Source organism: Dermacentor silvarum, chromosome 8 (genome assembly GCF_013339745.2).
Source record: "Dermacentor silvarum isolate Dsil-2018 chromosome 8, BIME_Dsil_1.4, whole genome shotgun sequence".
Taxonomy (NCBI): Eukaryota; Metazoa; Arthropoda; class Arachnida; order Ixodida; family Ixodidae; genus Dermacentor; species Dermacentor silvarum.
In genome coordinates this window covers 170,764,415-170,785,952 of record NC_051161.1, presented here as the reverse complement: position 1 = coordinate 170,785,952, position 21,538 = coordinate 170,764,415, and the positions used below count along the sequence as shown (strand labels likewise).

General features: G+C 44.9%; 2 protein-coding genes across 3 annotated transcripts in view; one reads left to right on the top strand and one right to left on the bottom strand.

Moving 5' to 3' along the window:
* Window positions 1–21,538, bottom strand: part of LOC125947608 (uncharacterized) — a 386,033-nt gene that overhangs the window by 290,312 nt on the left and 74,183 nt on the right. The gene's annotated exons all lie outside the window — the stretch shown is intronic.
* LOC119462579 (raf homolog serine/threonine-protein kinase Raf) overlaps window positions 15,902–21,538 on the top strand; it is a 173,029-nt gene continuing 167,392 nt past the window's right edge. The window contains exon 1 of the mRNA XM_049673048.1: window positions 15,902–16,150. Coding sequence (XP_049529005.1) covers window positions 16,043–16,150 — 108 coding nt within the window. The 5' untranslated portion in view covers window positions 15,902–16,042. The remainder of the gene's footprint in view (window positions 16,151–21,538) is intronic.

Genomic DNA, 21,538 nt, shown 5'->3' with positions numbered 1-21,538 from the left:
ATGGTCGTCATGCCATCATCATTATATGCCTTCGTCGTTCTATCGACATCATTCCTACCTCGTAATTCCATCGTCGTCACTGCATGCACCGTCGGCCTGCGGTCCTTGTTCTACCATCGTGAGGTAACATTGGCGAGCGATGGTCATAACAAAGCGGGTCAATCAGGGAGACAGTGCATGGCCGCATATAGCCGAATGGCTTGAAACATCAGGAGAAACACTACGGATTCTAAATAAAGGTGTCTTAGCTAACACGGTGTGTCGCTTCTTGTTCGCTAGATTGTGTGAATGTTAATCGCATTAACTTCGATAGTCATCTTAACATGGGTTATTCAGGAAATCTTTCGTCTTCGCGACACTAACGAACTCTTGTCCACATTGTTCCCAGCGTATTAACACCTCGAATTCCTAGAGGTGATCGTGCGCAGGCATGTGACGGACGACCCGAAGTTTGATGGAGGTAGCGGTATGATTTCGACAGCGGCGCCGCCTATCGACCAGGAGAAATACATTTGGATGGGTGGGAATAGCGGCGAAAGGCACACTTCATGAGTTGCTAGACATCACAGATTTGAATCAACCTGACAAAGAGTTAGAAATATATATGCATTGCAGTCGCGCTAAAGAAACTGAAAACTATTGGATTGGTGCGAGACTCGCTGCAAAAACATTCATTAGACTGTCTCAGGTATCCGAGCTATCCTTAACGGGAATCTATCAGATTACTTTCGATAGAGCTCGTCACATTTTTCAAGAGCGGAAGACGTGCCTAGAGGCAGAGTTGACTGCAATATTTTGTTGCACAAAAATATCTCGATTTTCGGCGGGATCATTTTAACGGAAAAACAAAAATTAAATAAGTTTTCAAGAAGTACTTAGAGTACCTCGATAAAATTGTAGCAAATAAATTCCGAAAAGTTCATTTGCAACTTTTTTTTGTTTCTTAAGACACAGGGCAACTTACTACTGGTTTCCATTAATTGACTTCGTTATATTTTCAAGCGAGTTGAATATTCTGCCGTAGGTTAATTCACAATTAGCCCAACTAATTAAACGGAGGCTTTCAAGTGTATATTGTTCTTAGACAAATGCTTTAAGTCTGCGAGGATGCTCCAAAATTTTTCAACATTGGGGAGGTGAATGTGAAAAACAAAATAGAAATGCAGAGCACTTTATTGCCTCAGTAAATTTTTATTTTGAACTCTATTTCCACTCGTTAAGTGGCTCGACCCTCGTGTTCGCAGCCTTGTATATGTTTTTGTAGCACTAGGTGCGTTGTCTGCGAATTTACGCGAGTAAGCAAGCAGATCATACTTTAATCTGGCGGAGAAAAAAAATAAGGAAAGCCTACGTTGTAGATGTACTGTACTGAAACACAATTAGACAGAGTCTAAATTTGCATATACTTCTAAACAAGGATGCCTAAATTGTAGATTGAAAATTGACATCATTATAATGAAGCCGAATAAAACAATAAAAATGGCATGTTCCGTGTGAAAATATGATGTGCGTTAGCCTTGTGGGTCAACAATTTCTGTTTAATAAAAAAAGCTTCTAGTGGCCGTGTATTATCGTATTCCTGAAAGCCAGTAGACCAGCGTTTTTAAATTTCCATTCGCGCCAAAATTATTGGCTCGAGTTCCATCACTGTATCCGAATGACTATATCAGATTCAAAAGTGAGATTAAATGGCGGGCCGCGGGGTATGGTAGTGTTCACCTATGCCTTCGCTATAGTATGTTGCCGCACACTTTAAAGCACGAGCATGGTGATCAACCGATGTGCTTTTCTACAACTTCATCCCTAAATGTAAGGCGGTGTTCTGCCACTTCCGGTGGTTGTTGCCAGCCTGATCCCTCCCTATTTTACTAACTGTCGATTGTATGGTTTGTTTTCATACCAAATATTCACATAATAATCTGTGGGTGTTCGGCTAGTAATGAAATGTTTATTTCTCTCACACTTAAGTTACCAAGTAACCAGCAAGAAGGGATGCAGGGCAAAAACCAGCTTTTATGCAGCTTAAAGACCACCCGGCGGCCGTTGATCACATGACAGTATCTTCACAATAATCTAGAACTCGAGCTAGCTTGGTATAGGCAAAAGGGCTAATGGGTCGAACAGAGCCGGTCCGGCCAAAGTATGGGACTTTCGGGCTCGGGCAAGGCCCGGACCTGAAAAACTGGCCCGTGCAATGCTCTACTTCAGATAGTCTGAACAGCAGATTCCCATACTGTCACGTAGTAGTGACGCTGAAGTTTAAGTCGTAAAACTGTGTATGACGAAACTGATTCTTTATTGGGTGAACATGTGCCCACAAAAGCAAGCTACACTCGAAGCACAACGAAAGCGGCGAACACAGTCGGCGTTCGTCGAAATCTGATAGCGGCGAAACTGTCGGCTTTTATACATTAGTCATCGAAGGTCCCAGAATAATCCCTGGTACCCGCGTGTCTTCTAGAAAGTTCTAGATAATTCGCGTCGCTCATACAATCAGAATACGTGAGCGTCGGTGACAAGAGACAACGGATAAAAGCATCGATAACGTTCGAGAAACTTCCGATACATGCAGGCGTGTGCTGTGCCTAGCGATTACGTTTAGCATTTGTTAGCCTATAAAAAGCGGTCACCGGTGAGAGATAAACATGTTAAAAAATAAATATGGGGTTTTACGTGCCAAAACCACGATCTGATAATGAGGCACGCCGTAGTGGGGGGCTCAGGAAATTTGGACCACCTGGGGTTCGTTAACGTGCACCTAAATCTAAGTACACGGCTGTTTTCGCATTTCGCCCCCATCGAAATGCGGCCGCCGTGGCTGGGATTCGATCCCGCGACCTCGTGCTCAGCAGCCCAATACCACAGCCACTAAGCAACCATGGCAGGACGAAGGCCTCGCCCAGCGATCTCCAATGACCCCTATCCGGCGATGTATAAAATATGTGCATTATTTAAAGCTACATAGTTTAACACTACATAGGTAAACTCAGTTGTTCTTCTGAAATAACTAGTCAGTTGTTCCTCTTAGCCGCTTATGTTGTCTGTGCATGAAAGTCTCTCGTCTTATTTGCTCAAATTACAACTTAATTAACGAGCTCTTGAAACTTATATCGCTTTGGTAATTAAGTTGCTATGTGTTTTTAGACTCACGCGCTAAGATAAAAAAACGTACATTGCTTTATAAATGCAGTGGATGAAATTGCTGCGAAATGACAAAGCCGTGTAATGCATTTGAGCTTTTCATTACATGCCTATAGCCAGGAAGATTATGCAACCAAATTATTGTCTATTATTACATTCTCAAATTCCTACGGCATTTCCCCTATGTGGAGAAGCCAGTTTAACTTTTAAATGATTCACAATTCGACTTTGTGATATTTCGACCATATATTTGATATAGAGAAATGCGCATGACCAATAGGAACATATGTTGGAGGCAAAAATTCTTAGCAAATTTTGCAAAATAATCTGTGTTTACCAACTGAACAGCATATTTCTACCCTGGAACAGATAGTAAATTGAAATGAATCACATGCGTCAAAGTTTGCATTGCGAGTATTATGAAGTACAGTTTCAGTTTTATTTCTTTCAATTTATGATATATGATAGTTGATGTGATGACTTCAATTTCCTGTTTTATGTTTAGGCTACTGACACTGCAGAAACTATATTTTTGTCATAATACGGAATACAGGCCGCAGAGTGCGGCTCATAAATACATCGGGATAATGAGGTGTAATATGTGGATACATTTCTCGCTATGGATAATATAGGAGCTCCTCTCTCGCAAATATGTCTTGGTTGAGAGCGCGTATGGTGAAAGTGGACTGATTGTCCGAGCTTTCCGTGCAGCTTTCGAAGTGACTGTGACAGCCTTTTGCTGTTTAAAGGTTTAAGTATTTCGATGCCAAGTGCCTGAAATATACACAAACAACGCGCTTGTCCGGAACCAGCAAGGTTCCGGACAAGCGCGAAGGGAGGGATTACCTTTCTACGGGTTAGTCGCGTCCTTGAGCAAAAAAGAAAAACCGGGGAGGGACGAATCATTTTTAACGACGGGCTGTCGATCTTATCGTCATCACAAATGACGACTTGCGGCAACGTACTGCGCTTTGTCGGGAAGCTGTTATGGTTCATTCTTTAGAAAGGGTATTTATTTTTTTCCGCAACGTAACTTACGTCATCGGGGCAGATTTTAAAACATAAAGGTCGTACATGGTATTTTTCCTAACAGAAGGCTAATCAGTCCTCATATTATTAAACCTATAACTTTTTAGCAGAGACACTCTCCAATGATTTCAATATATATACAATAAAGGGCTCTGTAATTTCTACCATGACATTACGTAGGTACGTTGGCGCACTTCATGTAATAATCCCAGTCAGCCTACTCACATATTTGGCATTACTAATCACATCTACCATGGCCTCGGCTACATCCCAAGAAGCAATTGCCTACCTATTTTGATTACTTAAGACTCGGTAGGCTTAAGGCAGGCAAAATTCGAATAGGAATGCGTAGTATGGAATTAGTATGGAACCTACAGTGATCTAGAACGTGTGCATTACACTCGAGTCTGTCCAGAATTGGACAGTAACATTAACTTACTCTGACTATTCATCTATCATCAGTGTTAATAAACAAAACGCATGCTGTGCCGATCTTTCCCCCCACAATATCCCATCACCAAGAGCTCGGCGCTTGTCATCACGAATAAGCTAAAAAGCAACCTCGCCTTCAGAACGTATAGTCAGCGTCAAAAGCTTTCGTACCCCGGAAGGTGAAAAAAATATTTATATTTCTACGCCTTAGGCACGCATCGTGGTATTAGGATTTACAGCGTATACTGGTCTACAGTAAACAAAACAAACGTTTTGCATAGTTTTACTGGCTGCGGGCGTAGCTGCGTTGAAAATGAACTTATTCGCAGAACCTCGGCCGCGTAAACTTTTGATGGCGACTGTGTGATTGAACACCTGCATTTTCTTTATTCTGCACAGAATTTTTTTTAATGAATGGCCTTCCAGCCAACGTCATGCAGTGCGTACACCTGGTTAATTTTCAAGACAGCCATCTCAGACATGACTTAGTAAGTAGAAGAACTGAACTGTTACGTAGTACGTCATTATTATCACCAATGAGGAGTAATAAATATGTAAACAAATAAAGGATTAACACATATTGCCTATGAAATTTTACTCAAATCTCTGGACTACTTCAAAACTTCGCCTGTTCGTCTTGTGTACCTTCCTATGCTTTCTAGGAAACTAAAAGGGCGAAATTCAAGTGTGAAATTGACATGTCCTGTGGCACCATGGCAGAAAAGGGAAGGTTTGACTTAGTGGGGCCATATGTAAGGTTCAGCTGCCATTGTACGCTACTCACACACAGGGAACGACACTTCTGTATTTTATTTATACGCAGTAGACAAAATGATAAATGATGCTCAGTGGGCGCTGGCGTGATCATGACAAAACGACCGTACCGATGTGAGTCATAAACGATTCTAATAACGGAACATTTCTGCAAACCCTCCCAGTCCTTTCTCATGTTTCTTCAATTGTTCAAACATGTTAAATTTAGGGTAGGAGAATATTCTCACAGAATTACTAAATAATTACACCAGTAATTATATTATGGTGCTGTGACCTGATTCAGCAATAGAGTTAGTCAGGAACAGAGCCGCAGAATGCTATGGCAACTTCGGTAATTGTAGCCAAAAACAATGTCTTCTTGCACAACTTTGTCGGCATAACTCAAAAGGGATGTGGTCTGTGATTAGAGTCCTTCTCTATTTCTACAGGACAGGCTACATTAACACGTCCCGGAGTCCTTTCGCGTAATTTCCAATACTCCTCTGCGTAAGTTGTGGTAAAAGGGTAAAAGGATATGAAGACCTTTAGTATTTCTGGAATTTTGTGAAGGTATATGGGAATGGTTCAAATGATAAGACACGTGCGCTGCATATTGAGGGTAGAATGTTTATGTTTCGAGGTATTGGTTTGTACTCAGCAAAAAACCTTGTGAAATAATTCGGACAGCCTTCATTTGCACCGAAGATCCGGTACGCAAAAATTCTCCTTTGATATAATGCAAATATACTCAGTCAAATAGCTTCTGTATTCCTTTGCAAGAATACTACGTCTGGGGCTGCAGCCAAGTTTTCTACTTCTGTGTCTTTTAATTGCACACACGGGACGCTATTTATTTTTTGGTACGTTGCAAGCTGAACAAAAGTCGCACAAACACGCCTTTCCATGACATAGCTGAAGAGGCAAAATATTTCTTAGTAATGTCTTCATAAATGTTTGCCTTAAGAAAGAAATGAACTTTCAAAACACGTAACCTGGGTTTATTGTCTAAAATACATTACACCTAAAGTGCAAAATAAGTTTGGACGCGCGTTCGCATGTTCACGAAACCAGCCAGCTATTTTTTTTAGGAAGACGTTGGTACAGTAGAAAGAACCGAAACAAGAACCGTAACTAAATGACCTGCGTTTCGGAATGTGCCATCAGGCGGGAAACCACCAAACTAAGCAGCGACAAAGTGATAAAAAAAATAGCGGCGCCGCTGGCTTCGAACCTGCGAACTGACAATCGTGGTATCAGTGATCCGAATCGGTGGTCGCGCAGAACGCTCGGCTATCGGTTTGAGTGCTGCTGGATGCAAAAACTAGGTTTATATACGTACCACATTAAATTCTGCGACCTTGTTATGAAAACTGCGATTTTGGAACGACTTTTTTGCCATTTCAAGAACTGCTGCTGTAACTAGCTGAAAGCTGAGTCATTGAAGTTGATAAATTCCCGGTAATACGTCGATCGATGCAATAGGCTCATCGCAAACTGCTTTTTACTGGCCAAAAAAGCCTCCAAAATATGGCCTTTTCCATAGACTCCCATACTTCGAACTTCGCCCGCAATTTGGAACGGGTTTTCTGCCGTAAGTAATGGTACCGCTTGCATGAGATGTCGGGCTAAGCTCCTAGAGCCCATTTCCACGGTAATGTTTTGAAAGATGGCTGCTATGATTAGTTATTTGGGAAAAACGATGCTCTCCCATAGAAAATGCGCATGTTTTCAGAGGCGGCCGCTAGAGGCGCTGTTCGGTGATGTCCCAGATTCCTGGTATTGCTGTGGGTAGCCAGTGGTATCCAAGAGGGAAGGGACCTGGATTGCCGTGGTTACTGCAGCTACGTCTTATTTTCTGTGGTCACCTTTTCTACTGTATTAAAAATTTTGTAAAATAATTCTGCATGTCCTTTAATTTATTAGTCAATAAAGCCGTGTTCTCACAAGGTCAGGTAATTTTTTTTCTGCATTTGTTATGCTCATTTGCTTTGGATGTGTATTGCACATTTGATATATGTTAAACAATTTTATGCAAGTTATTATAAATAATATAATGTAATGCTTCAATTTAATTTTCAGTTCTATATAGTAACATGTGTACTAGGAAGCTAGCATACGGATGCATGGTATGCAGAAGTGGCCAATGATTTTGCTTACCACGTCACTGTAGAATCAAAATCTATAAATGCTACTTTAAAGACAGCTATAAAAGCCTGCATATTGTTTCTGAAGCCATTATACATTATGACTTCGGAAACAATATGCAGGCTTTTATAGCTTAATTAAAAATTTTGTTAGACGTCCCCAGAATTCAGTTATAATTTATAACAGAATTCTGGGAACGTCTAATACAATTCTTGAAGTTGTTCTTGTCGAGATGTTTATTAGCCAACTTTTAGCGTAACGTTAGCAGGGCTTACTGAAATACCTGTAGACGGCCACGGCTAGAAAATGTCTTGACCAGGACAGCTATTAGACTTTTGAATTATCCGTTCAAGACATCTTTTAGACATCAAATAGCTGCTTGTGTGTTTCGTGGGAACTGTTGCTATTTTTAAAGGCTATTCTCTCAATTTCTTAAACTGGAATAATAGATCTGCCACTGGGAACCAATTTTGCGAGAACGAATAATCCTCAAAGGCCGATTCTCTACGCGATCAAGCATTCCGCGCCTACACGATCCTTGCATAAACACAACAGTTGTCTTACACAGTAATTGCCTTATACACAATCAAAACCACGCACGTTCACTTTTCACTCGTTCCTGAAGGTTCCCTCACTGCCTCCTCGGCTCGTATTAGCGCCTGATAAGTTTTGCCAACTGAATACCTCGTACATGCCTTATTGTAGGAGCACTCTCTCTGTAAGACTGCCGCCCTGGTACAGAATGGCTCAGAACTATGCGATAGCTCCCACTTTTTCCTTTTATTAAAACTTACCGCCACGCAATGTTCATAAAGACGCACCCCTCCATTAGAACGAGATCGAACAATTTTCCGAATCAGTCAGCGCCGACCACTTTTGGTCACTCTGGGTGGCTTAAGCGCGGGCACTTAGGCTCCGGCTGACGGGGTAGCCGACTTTGACGCCGCCATGTGCGCAAGGCTGCGATAAATACCCATGTATATTATTATAGTTAACGCAAGTCAAAGTATCATGACGATGCACTTCACATTGCTTTCGTGCTGCCGACGCTTACTGCGACAGTGAACCTCTACTAAAGAGTATTCGAAGTATACGTCGAGTATTCGAAGGGGTATGCGTTAATAATGGAAGACTTCACTCACCTGTTCGGACCGATCAGGTCGCAGACGTCAGTTGTCAACTTGTCTGCATGGGCAGGCACTCGCTTAATTTCACAAGTGAGACGAGTGAGGCGCATCCAAAGGGCCTGCACACGATGGTACTACATCGTTGAAAAACCAGCGAGCTTTTTAAAGTCCTCTACATTTCCAAAGTTGTGCGCATGAAAACCACAACGGACACAATGGCGCTTCGCTTGGTTCTCCTATATCGGATTCTCCACCTGCTCAAACGCGAAGGGGCCTCCTGCTAATGCTCACAAGACATCACTTTAGACGGCGCAGTGGCAGCGCGCTAAGCTTCTTCTTTCTGGGGTTTTACGTGCCAAAACCAGTTCTGATTATGAGGCACGCTGTAGTGGAGGGCTCCGGATTAATTTTGACAACCTGGTGCACTACAACGCAAGCACACGGGCGTTTTTGCATTTCGCCTCCATCGAAATGCGGCCGCCGGGGCCAGGATTCGATCCCGCGACCTCGTGCTCAGCAGCGCAACGCCTTAGCTGACTGAGCCACCCCCGGCGGCAACACTCCATTTGCTAGTAGATACAGCGTTTGACCGCTGGCGCCACGCTGCGCCGCTCCCGCGTACCGCGTTTCTAGGTGGTTCCGTTCACCGAGGGCTCTCGAACGCAATCATATGGCTCGCACGAATGCAGCCCTTGAAAACGTGGCTGTATGGCTGAGTGGTTACGGCGCTCGCTTCGGGATTAAGCGTGCGCGGGCTCGAAACCCGCTCTGGCTACATTTTTTTTCTTAATATCACGCTTTTCCCTTTTTTTTTCCTCTCTGTGTGCCAGCGCGGTCACTTGAACCCCGGTGCCACGGCGGCAGCCGTGGTGCCGGGCGCCGACGCGAAGCGGCGGTCGTTGGGGTGTTGCGGAGCGCAGCGTAGCAACACCCCAAATAAAAAAATACTGCTCCAGTCAGGTAGACTGCTCCCTCCCTCATAGTGAGATTATATTTGGATCATCAAAACAGTGATGCGTTTATAATACCACCGATCCCAACAGCAGGCTAGTCACCACCAGCCCAGCGTTTTATCCGTCAACGCCTCCTCCGTTCCAACGGCGGCGGCTCGAAACATGGTACGCGCGAGCGGCGCAGCGTGGCGCCAGCGGTCGAGCGCTGTATCTACTAGCAATTGGAAATACGCACCCCGGCGGGTGCGCGTTAAGCTTAGGGTTCTTCCAAGGCTCAGAGGAGAAGGCAGCGGCGCATGCGCAGAGTACAAGTCTTGAGCGCGCGGTCAACTTATCGATAAAGCGTGCGCTTTGAAAAAAAAAAAGGGGGGGGGGGACAAGCGCGGCGCGCATCTGCTAGTTTGTAGTGACTGCGGCTGTCCGTGCGCCTGGGGAGTACTACATACGCGGGTCGCGCGCTTTATTTTGGCGGTAATCTGCGCGCGGTATCTTGAAAGCGATCCGCAGACGGCTAATACCTTTGTACGCGCTGTGTTTTTGCCGCTCAGTTTCCGTTGAAGCGATAGACAGTACGAAGATCACTGCTTGCTGCTGCTGGTGCCGCACTTTCATACGCCAGCGTTTTGACAGTTAGTGTCAGAGGTCATCGAGTGTGCTGTGTTCATGTTTGCTTGGGCGCGCTGACAACATGCTTGATAATTCAGTTAGTAAGCAAATGTTTGCAAGTTTATACGGCCGATAAGACTACTATCCTTACTTCATATAGCTGTCTATTAATTTTCTATTGCAATCGATGCTTCGCCGTTCGGGCGACACTGCGCCTCTTTCTTTTTTTCTTCTTTTTACGTTTAGTGCGAGTATAAGCGCTGCTGCGCATAGCGGCTATTGATTCTGATTGCGAGTGAATCCGGCTTAGCCTCACTTCGGTTACTGAGTAAATTATTTTTATTTATGACCGCTGCAGGCATGTGGGGATGTTTCCATCCCTAATAAATGTTGTAAATTATTAGAACAGTTTTTGGTTGGTTTTTTTTTCGTGAGGGGTCGTTAGCATTGCCTACTGCAAACAGTAGCAATACTCAGACACACAACATTCATGTGCATTTCACACGCCGCTGATAAAAGACTCTGCTGAAGGGGCCACTGAAGACTGCAGGTTTTTCTTTTTCAGGGTCAAAAAAAGCACGCAAAGCAATTTGAAGAGAGGTGAACATTCTTCTTCTTTTGGGGGTTTTACGTGCCAAAACCAGTTCTGATTATGAGACACGCCGTAGTGGAGGGCTCCGGATTAATTTTGATCACCTGGGGCTGTTTAACGTGCAGTAAAACGCAAGCACACGGGCGTTTTTGCATTTTGCCTCCATCGAAATACGGCCGCCGCGGCCGCGATTCGATCCCGCGATCTCGTGTTCAGCAGTGCAACGCCTTAGCTGACTGAGCCACCGCGGCGAGTGAGAAGTGAACATCATCATCATCATCAGCCTATCTTTTATGTCCACTGCAGGACGAAGGCCTCTCCCTGCGATCTCCAATTATCCCTGTATTCCAAGCGTATTCCAACTTGCAGGCGCAAGTAGTAATACGCTAGCGCAAGGCAGGGGTAATTGGAGGTGAACATAGGGCAACGTATTTATTCTCCAGGCATAACCTATCCTTACAATTAGAAATAATTGTTACTTGGCTAAATCCTTCTCTTTAAAAAATGTTACAAACTTATTCCTGTGTATATATTTAAATATATTGTATGTGTGTGTATAGTGTTCACAGTCGAAATTAAAAAAAAAAACGTTGAAGTGAGAAAAAATGCTTATGAGGTAGCCGCCGCTGGCGCTTCTAATTCGCTTGTAGTCCTATGGTCAGGATTTGCAGAAATAAAGCGAAAGTGCGAATGTAAAGCCGTGCACGTCCGCGTTGATGCAGTAAGCTTTCAGCCACAATAAAATGTTTAGTGAAACGTTGTGGCAACTCTAAAGAAACCGCAAATGATGTCGGCAACAGAACACTTCGGCGAGAAATGGGGGGGGGGGGGGGGGGCAGGCTTCGGATTTCCGGGGGGGGGGGGGGGGGCTCGAGCACCAGAGCCCCCGCGTAGTCGGCGCCTATGGAAAGGGGTACAAAGCCGACATAAACAACTACCGTCCCATAACAGTGACGTCAGTGGTTTACGGGGTGTTGATGCAGATTATAAAGGACAGACTGCAGGTATGGGTGGAGGGCGAGGAGGTGCTGGGGGAACTACAAAATGGGTTCCGAAAACAAAGAAGGTTAGAAGATAATCTGTTCTCATTGACACAGTGTATTGAAATAGCAGAAAAGGAACACAGGCCCCTATGGCTTGCCTTTCTGGATATCAAGGGAGCCTATGACAGTGTAATCCAAAAGGATTTGTGGGACATACTGGGCACTCTAGAGGTGGAAGATGGAGTAAGAAATCTTTTAAAAGATATCTATAAAAGTAACAGGGTGCTAATAAAATGGGAAAACAAGGTATCTGGGCTTATAGAGATACAGCAGGGGCTTAGGCAGGGGTGCCCTCTGTCACCTCTGTTGTTCATGCTGTATTTACAAGGATTAGAGAAAAAATTAAGAGGAGCGGACTTGGCTTCAACCTTTCCTTTTTCAAGCAAGGAGAATGGATTAAACAGTCATTACCAGGACTGATGTATGCGGATGACATTGTACTTATGGCTGACAGCAAGGAAGACTTGCAGATATTAATGGACATTTGTGGTAAAGAGGGAGATAGCTTAGGCTTGAAGTTTAGTAAAGAAAAATTGGCAGTCATGATTTTTCATGATAATCAGGGCAGCGAGCATAGGATACAACAGGTTTCGCTGGAGGTAGTGGATAAGTACAAATATCTTGGAGTGTGGATTTTTCATGTACCTAACGGAACATGAAAAATATGTAAGGGCTAAAGGTAGCAGAAATGCGGCTGTGATGAAAAATAGGGCACTGGGGAATTACAATAGGTACGAAGCGGTGAGAGGGATTTGGAAAGGGGTGATGGTCCCTAGTTTGACTTTCGGCAATGCGGTCCTGTGCATCAGATCAGCGGTTCGAGCAAGGTTGGAAGTTAAGCAGCGAGGGGTAGGTAGACTTGCTCTGGGAGCACACGGAAATACACCAATCAGGGGGTACAGGGTGACATGGGATGGACGTCATTCGAGGGCAGGGAAGCCAGCAGCAAGAGAGAATTTGAGGAGTGATTGAGAGAAATGGCAGAAAAGTGGTGGGCAAGGAGAGTTTTCAGTTATTTGCACATGAGGAATGTTGACACAAAATGGAGGAAGCTGACCAGAAAATTGGCAATCAAATATTTGGACTGCAGTAGGGGTGCAAACCAGGAAACAGCGGTTAAGAAAAAGGTTAAAGAAACAGAGAGGGGTCAATGGAAACAAGGATGCAAACGAAATCAGCACTGGGAACATACAGAACTTTCAAGCACGAAATTCCTAAAGAAAATATCTATGATAATTCTAGGCGAAGCTCTTTGTTATTTGAAGCCAGGACGGGAGTATTACGGACTAAGATGTACCGAGTCAAGTAACAAGGTATAGACACGTTGTGCGGTGGATGTGGAGAAGAAGAGGAAACGGCTGAACACCTCATACTTTTCTGTGAAGGGCTTAACCCTACAGTGCAAAGCAACGGGGCTGATTTTTCAAAGCATTGGGGTTTAGGGACAGTGAAGGCAAAATAGACTTTAAGCGGGTAGAAATAACCAAATGGCGGTTATCTGATTGGTGGATAAAATCAAGGCAGGGGTGAACTTTCACCCACCACAAAGTACAAAATATGTTAATAGTCATGGCTAGGTGGCGTACGTATGCCACCGCCCGATATAAAGAGTCAGCCTCATCCATCCATCCATCCATCCGGCGCTAATCAAACGTCGTTTTGTGAAAAGGTCTATATGGTGCGCACTCCCGAGGAGCAACGCGCCTATTGACCCTTTTCGCGGAGCAGTTTCTTTTAGAGAAACGAGATTGCGCTCACGGCGGCGCGCCATATCTCTCCTCAGCGACCGTAGTTCACGCGACCGCGCACGAATACGAAACCATTACCGCTTCTACCTTGCTTCTGTGCGATCAGCTGTCGGAAAATGCAACTGAGTTTTCGCTAACACACTGTGCTTCAATCATGCTAGGTTGAATCATGTGGATTGAGACGTGTGCAGTAGTTGGCTGCAAAAATAGTGATGGCATGTTAAGGAATAGAATGAATATGTGTGGCCAAGTTCGCGGACCGCTGCTGCAACTGTCCGAACGTGTTACCGGCACTTCGTGATGTACGGCTTTCCTCGAGGATACAGAAATTTGCTCATCCGCCAGCCTTGTATCGCTAACCTTCAAAGAAATGGCTTCATCCCCAGAACGTCGGCAAGAATGAGTTCCACTCGTTAAACAATCACAAAGGAATTAGCGCTGCTTCCTATCATTGTAAGTTTTGCGCACGTTTATATACACATCTGGCCCAAATGGCAGGAAAACTTACGCCCACTCTATCGTCGACGTATCAAGAATAGGTGAATGTGCGCACGCTTGAATATATGCGCACTATATACGCACAATGACGGACTACACGATGGCGCACGAATGGTCGAAGCTGAATGTTTCATGACGGTCCACAAGAGTAAGCGAGTTACTAGCTGTAATATATTTGCTACACGGTATTACAATGTACAAAACAGCTACGTTCAAGCCGTGTGCGCAGCAAGAACAAATCTATCGGAACTGAGCACACCCGCGAGCGATTAGGCAGAAAATAATCAGATAGTGGCCGCACCGAGGAACTTCACTGAGTCAGAAACAGACAAGCCACTGCTTCAAAATATTTGCCGAATAAAGAACCAAGAGCAAACACACTAATCCTGATTGAATTCATGAGCGGAATGTTTGGATAGCTTAGCCCCACTTTTAGAACAAGCACCATATAAGCTGCTTGCGCCGTTTGGACATAGCTTAATTAGCTCCGAAAGCGCTTTTGCTTGTTCTCTGAAGCTGTGATCAAATCTTCGTGTCGTCCACTTAGTCACCGTCTACGATATCTCCGAAAACAGAGGTTTTTCTAAGCCGCGCCGGCGTCATACATTTCCATTGTAAACAAGGAGGCAACGGAGGCAGTTGAGGCAAGCAATGGACGCTTCACCACGGGATCGCCGCGAAAAGGGTCAATATGAAGAGCGACGACGAGAATGTGATCGGTGGCGGCGATCGAGATGTGCGTGCGCGCGCGTGTCGCCAATAGGCAAGACTACCGATCAAGAATAAATGTGTGTGCGCGCGTGTCTGTGTGCCTTTTGTGGGGATGACCGCCGCCGCCACTCAAGACAACAAAATCTGTTCGTACCTTTGCACGAAATTCTGTGTCACCTCTGTCGTGTGCTAAAACATTAGCTTCGCTGGCTAGTAAGCACCGATAAGGCTGCTAAGGGCCGGATCATGGCAGATATATATCTGCCATGATATATAATATATATATATATATATAAGATTTGATAAGAATTATCATATTACCGATAAGGATTTATATTGGGCGGCTCAAGTTTCATAACATTGAAAATGACACCGGGCTGCGTGGGGATGAGCAAGTGGCACAATGTTTACGGATATTAACAACTCCCAGAGGATCGAGTTTCTGCGTGAATTTTTTGTTGACGCTCTGCATGAACTTTTGGGACAGATCGGTGCATTGTCAGCGCTTAGGCCGAACAGGAAATACTACGAGAACGAAAGACAACCGGAGAGTGCTTCCGGTTTTCCCATAAGCGCTGGAAATGCATCAATTAATTGCCAAAGGTTAACTATAAGAGACCTCGTAAGCTTCTTGAATTGAGAGTCAAATATTTGTTGGACCAATTGGGACCAATGAGAAATCCTGATGTCTTATGTGACGGCGCTATGGTTGTAAACGAGCAAACTGACTATTAGAATTCTGTCAATAAGTTACCTTATAGGATACTATTGTTTTTCTATTAGAACTTTCGCTAGGTTTGGGGTGTGTGAGCAAAATTACGCATTGAAGGGGCACTTAAATTTGACAAAGGACGAGGCTCGGGTGTGAGGGAGGAAAAGAAAGAGATTCTCAAGCTCTCGGGGCGTGCTTTACCGGCACGAGCACTGTTGTCTGCGCACACACACACATTGTTACGGAGTGAGCGCGTCTGCATACACAACGGTGTCTGTGCAAAATGCGCGCGCTGCAACATCCGCTCATGCGCAACATTCTGCGCTTCCATGTGACGTCTGAAGAACTTGTCGGGTCAACTACTGAATGAGGGAGCCAGGTACGACCATTCAAACGTCCCACTGCGGAAAGCACGGGCAGCTCAACGCAGCCGCACACACAGAGCTCCCCCAACTGCAGCCGCCGCCGCAGCCGGGCGAGCAAGCCGCAGGGGCTGGCAGCACCGTACAGTCACGTGACCCAAGGGCCATTTGGCTATTTGTGCGAGCTAAGATGGCCGTGGTCCCGGAGCAACCATACAACGGTTCGGTCCCACCTTTGGGACTGAATTCGCCGCCTGCAAGCTACGAACAGGACGACAGGGTTGCACTGTCGGGCGAGGTAGGCTGCTTACGCATCTCTCCTTCAGCGGGCACCGGTGAGCGCGGCCCCCGAACGCAGCGTGCCGACCCTAGCAGCAGCGCTCGATCGGCGGCGACGCACGGTGTCGTGCTCGCATCCTCAACCGCCTGGGCAGCGATCACCCGTGCACACAGGCAGCGGGGTCCGCGCGTTGCCGTAATGCCCACCTGCCGAGCGCCCGCCAGCGAAGCGACAAAGGCGGCGACCGACGCGCATGTCATTTTCGGCCCGATTGCAGTGTGTTTTGGCGTCCACCAGTGGGCCTCGAGCGACCTGGCGGATGGGTCGTCGTACTTGCTGCGTCCCTCTCGTGCTGATGCAGAGTTCCAGGCATCTCCAGCACCCCCCCCCCCCCCCCCTTTCTTTTTTTGTGATTATCTGTGTATCACTCGCGGTGCCAAGTCTTCGAACCGTCAAAAAGTGGCGTCGTTGGTATTCAGACGCGATGCTTTCACCCGACTGATGGCGGGAGACAGCGTCTGCGAACACCATCCCGTCGTGTAGCTCCCAGCCGACGCAACCCGCAGCGAAGCGTTTGTTTACCACCCCAAGTGCCTCCGCGGTCGAGCCTTCCTTTTTCTTCGCAGTCAGCTGAGCGCAGCTTGACTTTCATTCGCTGGCGTTTGTTTCGATCATGCAAGATGCGTCTTTCGGCCGGCTTCGCCCTTTTCCGCTGTCGCGCACCGGCATTTGCTCCGTTGTGGCACCCACCTCGTTCTTCGTCGACTTGCTGCAGCACCAACACTGCCGGCGAACCGTTCCCAAGCATGCGCATGGACGTCGCAGTGGCTCGTCATCTCTTTTGGTGATATTGCATGAGACCATAGCCTTCATATAGGAGGCTATGATGAGACCAACGCCGTGTACGTTGCCTGCGCGAAACTGCGTGGCTGGCGATGTCGGAGCCTTTGCGTCAATCGTTATTTGCCTCCAGTCCGTGTGACTTGAGCATCGCGACAGCGTGACGTTCAAACCGGCGCCGTGATGTTCTTGCACCAGCACACACCAACAAGCCCGTTCCTTTAATGTGAACTGCAGCCTGTAAAATGACAAGGAGGCTTTCATTTCTCGTTTCCTTTGAGGAGCGACTTGAGCAGTGCCCATTAGTGAAGCCGCCGTCTCGCACCACGGAGGCCCGGGTTCGATTCCTACACCTCGTTCCTTGTGACTAATAAGGCCAGTGTTCTGACACAGCTGTGGTAGTCTGCCTTCTAGCAATGAGGGCACTGCTTGCTTGAAGCCAGATGCAATAGGGACTGGTGCCTCACAATGCACGTAATGGGGGAGTGTTCCTTGCAGGCTTACTGAAATTTCGGATGCTAGTGCTGCTCAAGTTGCTGACCTGTTCTTGGGGACATTTGCACTTATTATTCAATGTTATTGTTTGTCGATATTGTCTGCCCCTGGTTTCTTTATGAGAGATCTTGCCTTTGTGGCCTCAAAAACACAGTACCGATGAGACAGCAGCATGTTGTATTGAAATGTGGGTTTGCCATATCTCAGATGGGTCCATTAATTTTGTGCACAACTTTGTGTCGTGGAAGTGTGGAGCTGCTCCATTCTCTGAGGCTGCAAGCTGGGCATGGTTTTGGCACCTCATTCTGGACGGAAGGAAAGCTTCCACTCATCCAGAGACATTGCAGCTGCAGTCACTGACTGTCTAGATGATGCTGGAAACTGTAGAAAATTGTTTCATACTGCAGTTAATATACAAGGAAGACAAGAAAATCTCAAAACCTTTCTTTTATGCCAAAAGGCTAATTAGTGGCAGCCTGAAGTAGTGGCACAGTTTTTTCACACTTTTAAGTTCGAATGGATTTTTTAAATCCTTTTCGATTGCCATGCAGAGTCGCTCAGTAGCGAATTAGCTCAACTATTTCTTTCATGTTGAAATGGATCCTACTAACTTTTTTATTATCAATGGCTTAATACAATTTACTAATTATAAAAAGGGCATGTTTGTAAGTGGCACCATATGTTCGTTATGGTGCCAATGCTGTCTTGTTTATGAGAGCTTCATTCTGAGTATGTCTCGGAGGACTATACTCTAGCTTGGCCTAATATGTGCGTCATGAGAAAAATAATTGCTACAAATTATTTCCAGTATCGTAAATGACTATTAGTACTGTACTACTTTACAGATGCCCCCTGTCCTAACTGGAATCTAAAAAAAGTATGCACCAGCAAAAAAAAAAAAAAAAAGCATTAAAGATATTGCAAATTCCACGCGATGTAGGTGCCTATGTAAATGTATTTGCCTGCACCGCATATGAAAGTTATTAAATGTTGATTATGTAGATTTTGCACAATGTGAGATCTTGAAAAATTGTGGCTTAACTCCCTCATTGTGTGGGAAACTGTTGGCGCTCCTCTTCGCTTCATAAAGCCTTGAGTATTTTTTATCATCTTACTTGCAAGTCTCGCTGATGACTTCTTGCTTTTCGCAGGGATGCGATGATGTTTGGTATTGGGACAACAATGTTTATGCAATTCAATTTTTTCTGCTGTGAGAGCTTACTTAGAAGCACCATGAGAAAAATTTTACGTGCCACTATTTTGACGTCAACCTACCTATCGCGCTGTTAGAAGAACAATATTGTATAATACCACTATTTTTACTTCTGCTGTAGATCATGTAACGGCATCTCAGAGAGGCACGCAATAGTAATGCACGATGAAATACTATGCATGTAAATACATTTAACCATTCTACACCCTTTGCACCCCAGTGGCCATTATGTTGAAATGCCCAAGAATGGGCTCAGCATTATAATAATGTCCATGGCACAAGAACGATATAGCCGAAATATAAGAAACCGGGGAGCATTCCATTAAGAGGTCGGTGTGTGCTTTGAGAGATAACAACCATATGAAGCCAAGGAAAGCATTGAGGAAGTCTACAAATGATCGCCTAAAGGGAAGGGGATTAAAAATCAACTTGCCGCCAGTAGGATCTGAATTCATATGTGCATTGACCTACCAGTTGTGCTGCTTTGACGGCAGTGATTCCCACGTGCAATGCTGAAAGTGTTAGTCAGCCTCACTCGAGGCCATGGCAGCAAATCTGAAGCACTCCGCTGATGGCATGTCTTTTTTTTTTTCATTCACTTTGATTTCCCTTTAGCTTATCATTTGTACACTTCAATTGTAAATTATAAATAATTTTCCCTGTGATTTCCTTGGCTTCATATGGTTGCGATTAACAAAAATCGGGCCCCTCGGTTCCTTTCTTTTTTTTTCAGATTCAAATTTTATTCACCGCACATACAAAGTGATGGTAGAAAACGACGTACAGCGAGGAGGACAGGGACTGAGAGAGGCAACACACACTGCGCTCCCTGTGCTTCGCACTGTACTGCCTCGTTTTGTACCATGCATTGCCAACTAGCCCAAGCCCTTGTTACGTACAAAGTCGTGTCGAAGGCTTGACGGAAGCCAGGGTTGCGAGCTCTAATGACAACCAGGAAGGTGTTAATTCGTACTACACGTGCATATCTGCCCGCTGACATGGATTCATACACATATGCACACCCTCATGTAGTGTATAAATACATGCATCATAACATTATATACGTTAATGGTTTTTTGCAGGCATGCACCCACTGGCACCACTTTGTAGGTCAGAGAGAAACCATATTAGCCAGCCCACCGTACAATAATGAATTCTAATAATGCTTCACGTTAAAAAACTTTTTTGGAGTGCTTTGTTACGTTTAGCAGTACACTGGAATACGAGCCCCATTTGGTAGAGGTCAGTAATAAATTTGTGTTCACTAAGCTTCACCATTTAGGTCCTGACCCGCTTTAGCACAATTGGCAGGAATTTTGTTAACCTGGCCTGGGCCGTGTGTGCAGGCGGCGCTTTGACTTGACACCGCAATAGCCGTGGCTTTCACTTGGGTGGATCTGCAGTTGAGTAACATGCTCCTGTCGGCTGACGTTTTCACATGTCAAAGCAGGGTGTTGCAAAGCGTGTCCTTGGGATCCGTGGAAGTCGTGTTGGGCTTGTTCGGCACTGTCCTGGTGCATGCCCGGAATACCAAGTGGCACTAGCGGCTGCAGCAGATTTGGTGAACCAATTCTGGTGACAAACATTATCGGCAAAGACTGAATGCCTTTTGCAGCCAAGAAAACATAATCATTTATCAGTTTCTTGCATTCCCCACACAAAGTGTGGTATAAGGAAAGATCCTTAATATTAACAAAATTCTCCTGCATATGCTGTTGCCACAGCACGTATATCACCAATAATTCTTTCAATCATATCTTCATATCAATCAACATGTGATAAAATATTGTTTTCAAATTGCTGTGTGTGAAAACACCTTGATACATGCCATGTCCCTGCATAGTTGATCTGCTGGCACTTTTATTTTGTCCAATGTTCCTTCATCCGCGGGACAGTGTAATATTATGTATAACTTGTTTTCCACAATATATTAACCTTTCCACACCTCAAGTCTTGTTCTTACTTTTTTGTTCATTTCACACATTTTATGGGAGGTCTGGTGGCACTGTAGGCCATGCTTTCTCTCTCCGTGCCATTCAGTGTCCGTCAGAGTGCAGCTTATGTTGGCTTGCATAACATTGTCTGCTGTGGTGTCCAGACATAGAATTTTTAAAGGAACCAAGGACTTGACATACCCCGTTCAGATAACTTCATTTCACCAGAAGGGCCCAAATACAAGAAAATGTTTTACATAAGAACAGTGCAAAAGGAAGAACAAAAAAATCACAACTCGAGTATCTGTGCACAGCCCGTTTACGTTTGTTGACCTCATTTCAGTGTGAATTCAGGTTACTTTGAAATGTTCCCTGCCTGACACTAACATCAATATTCTACACCTTTTTTTCAGTCATCTGTGATTACTTAACAGACTGCATTCTAACAGCAAACTAGCTTTCAGTCATAGAGGACTTGCCAAAGAAAGAAAAAATTTAATGGTGATCGTTAGGGAGTAGCACTGTTTCAGGGTGCACTTTGGGTTGAAGCAAAAATAACATTGGTCAAATTAATAGGACTTAATGTCCCCGTAGTGAGGAATAATCCTCGTGTTCTTGTAATGTGCAGTAACACCTTAGTACAGAAGCGCATTGCACCCCCATGGCAAAAGTGGCTGCCGCTATTTGGAATGGAACATAGACGAGAAAGGCATGCCATCTCATTGCACAATGCATTGAAACCAGTGTTCACAATAGCCATTGCATTTAGGCACAGGTTCCTTCCGTGGACTGCGTCCAACTTTTTGTTCAACTATTCTTTAGACCACTGATTAATTTGATTATAAACATTGAAGCTATATTACTGCCCAAGTTTCTGTCACTTGTGCCTCTTGGAAGGCTTGTTGGTTTTGCTGCTTTTATTAT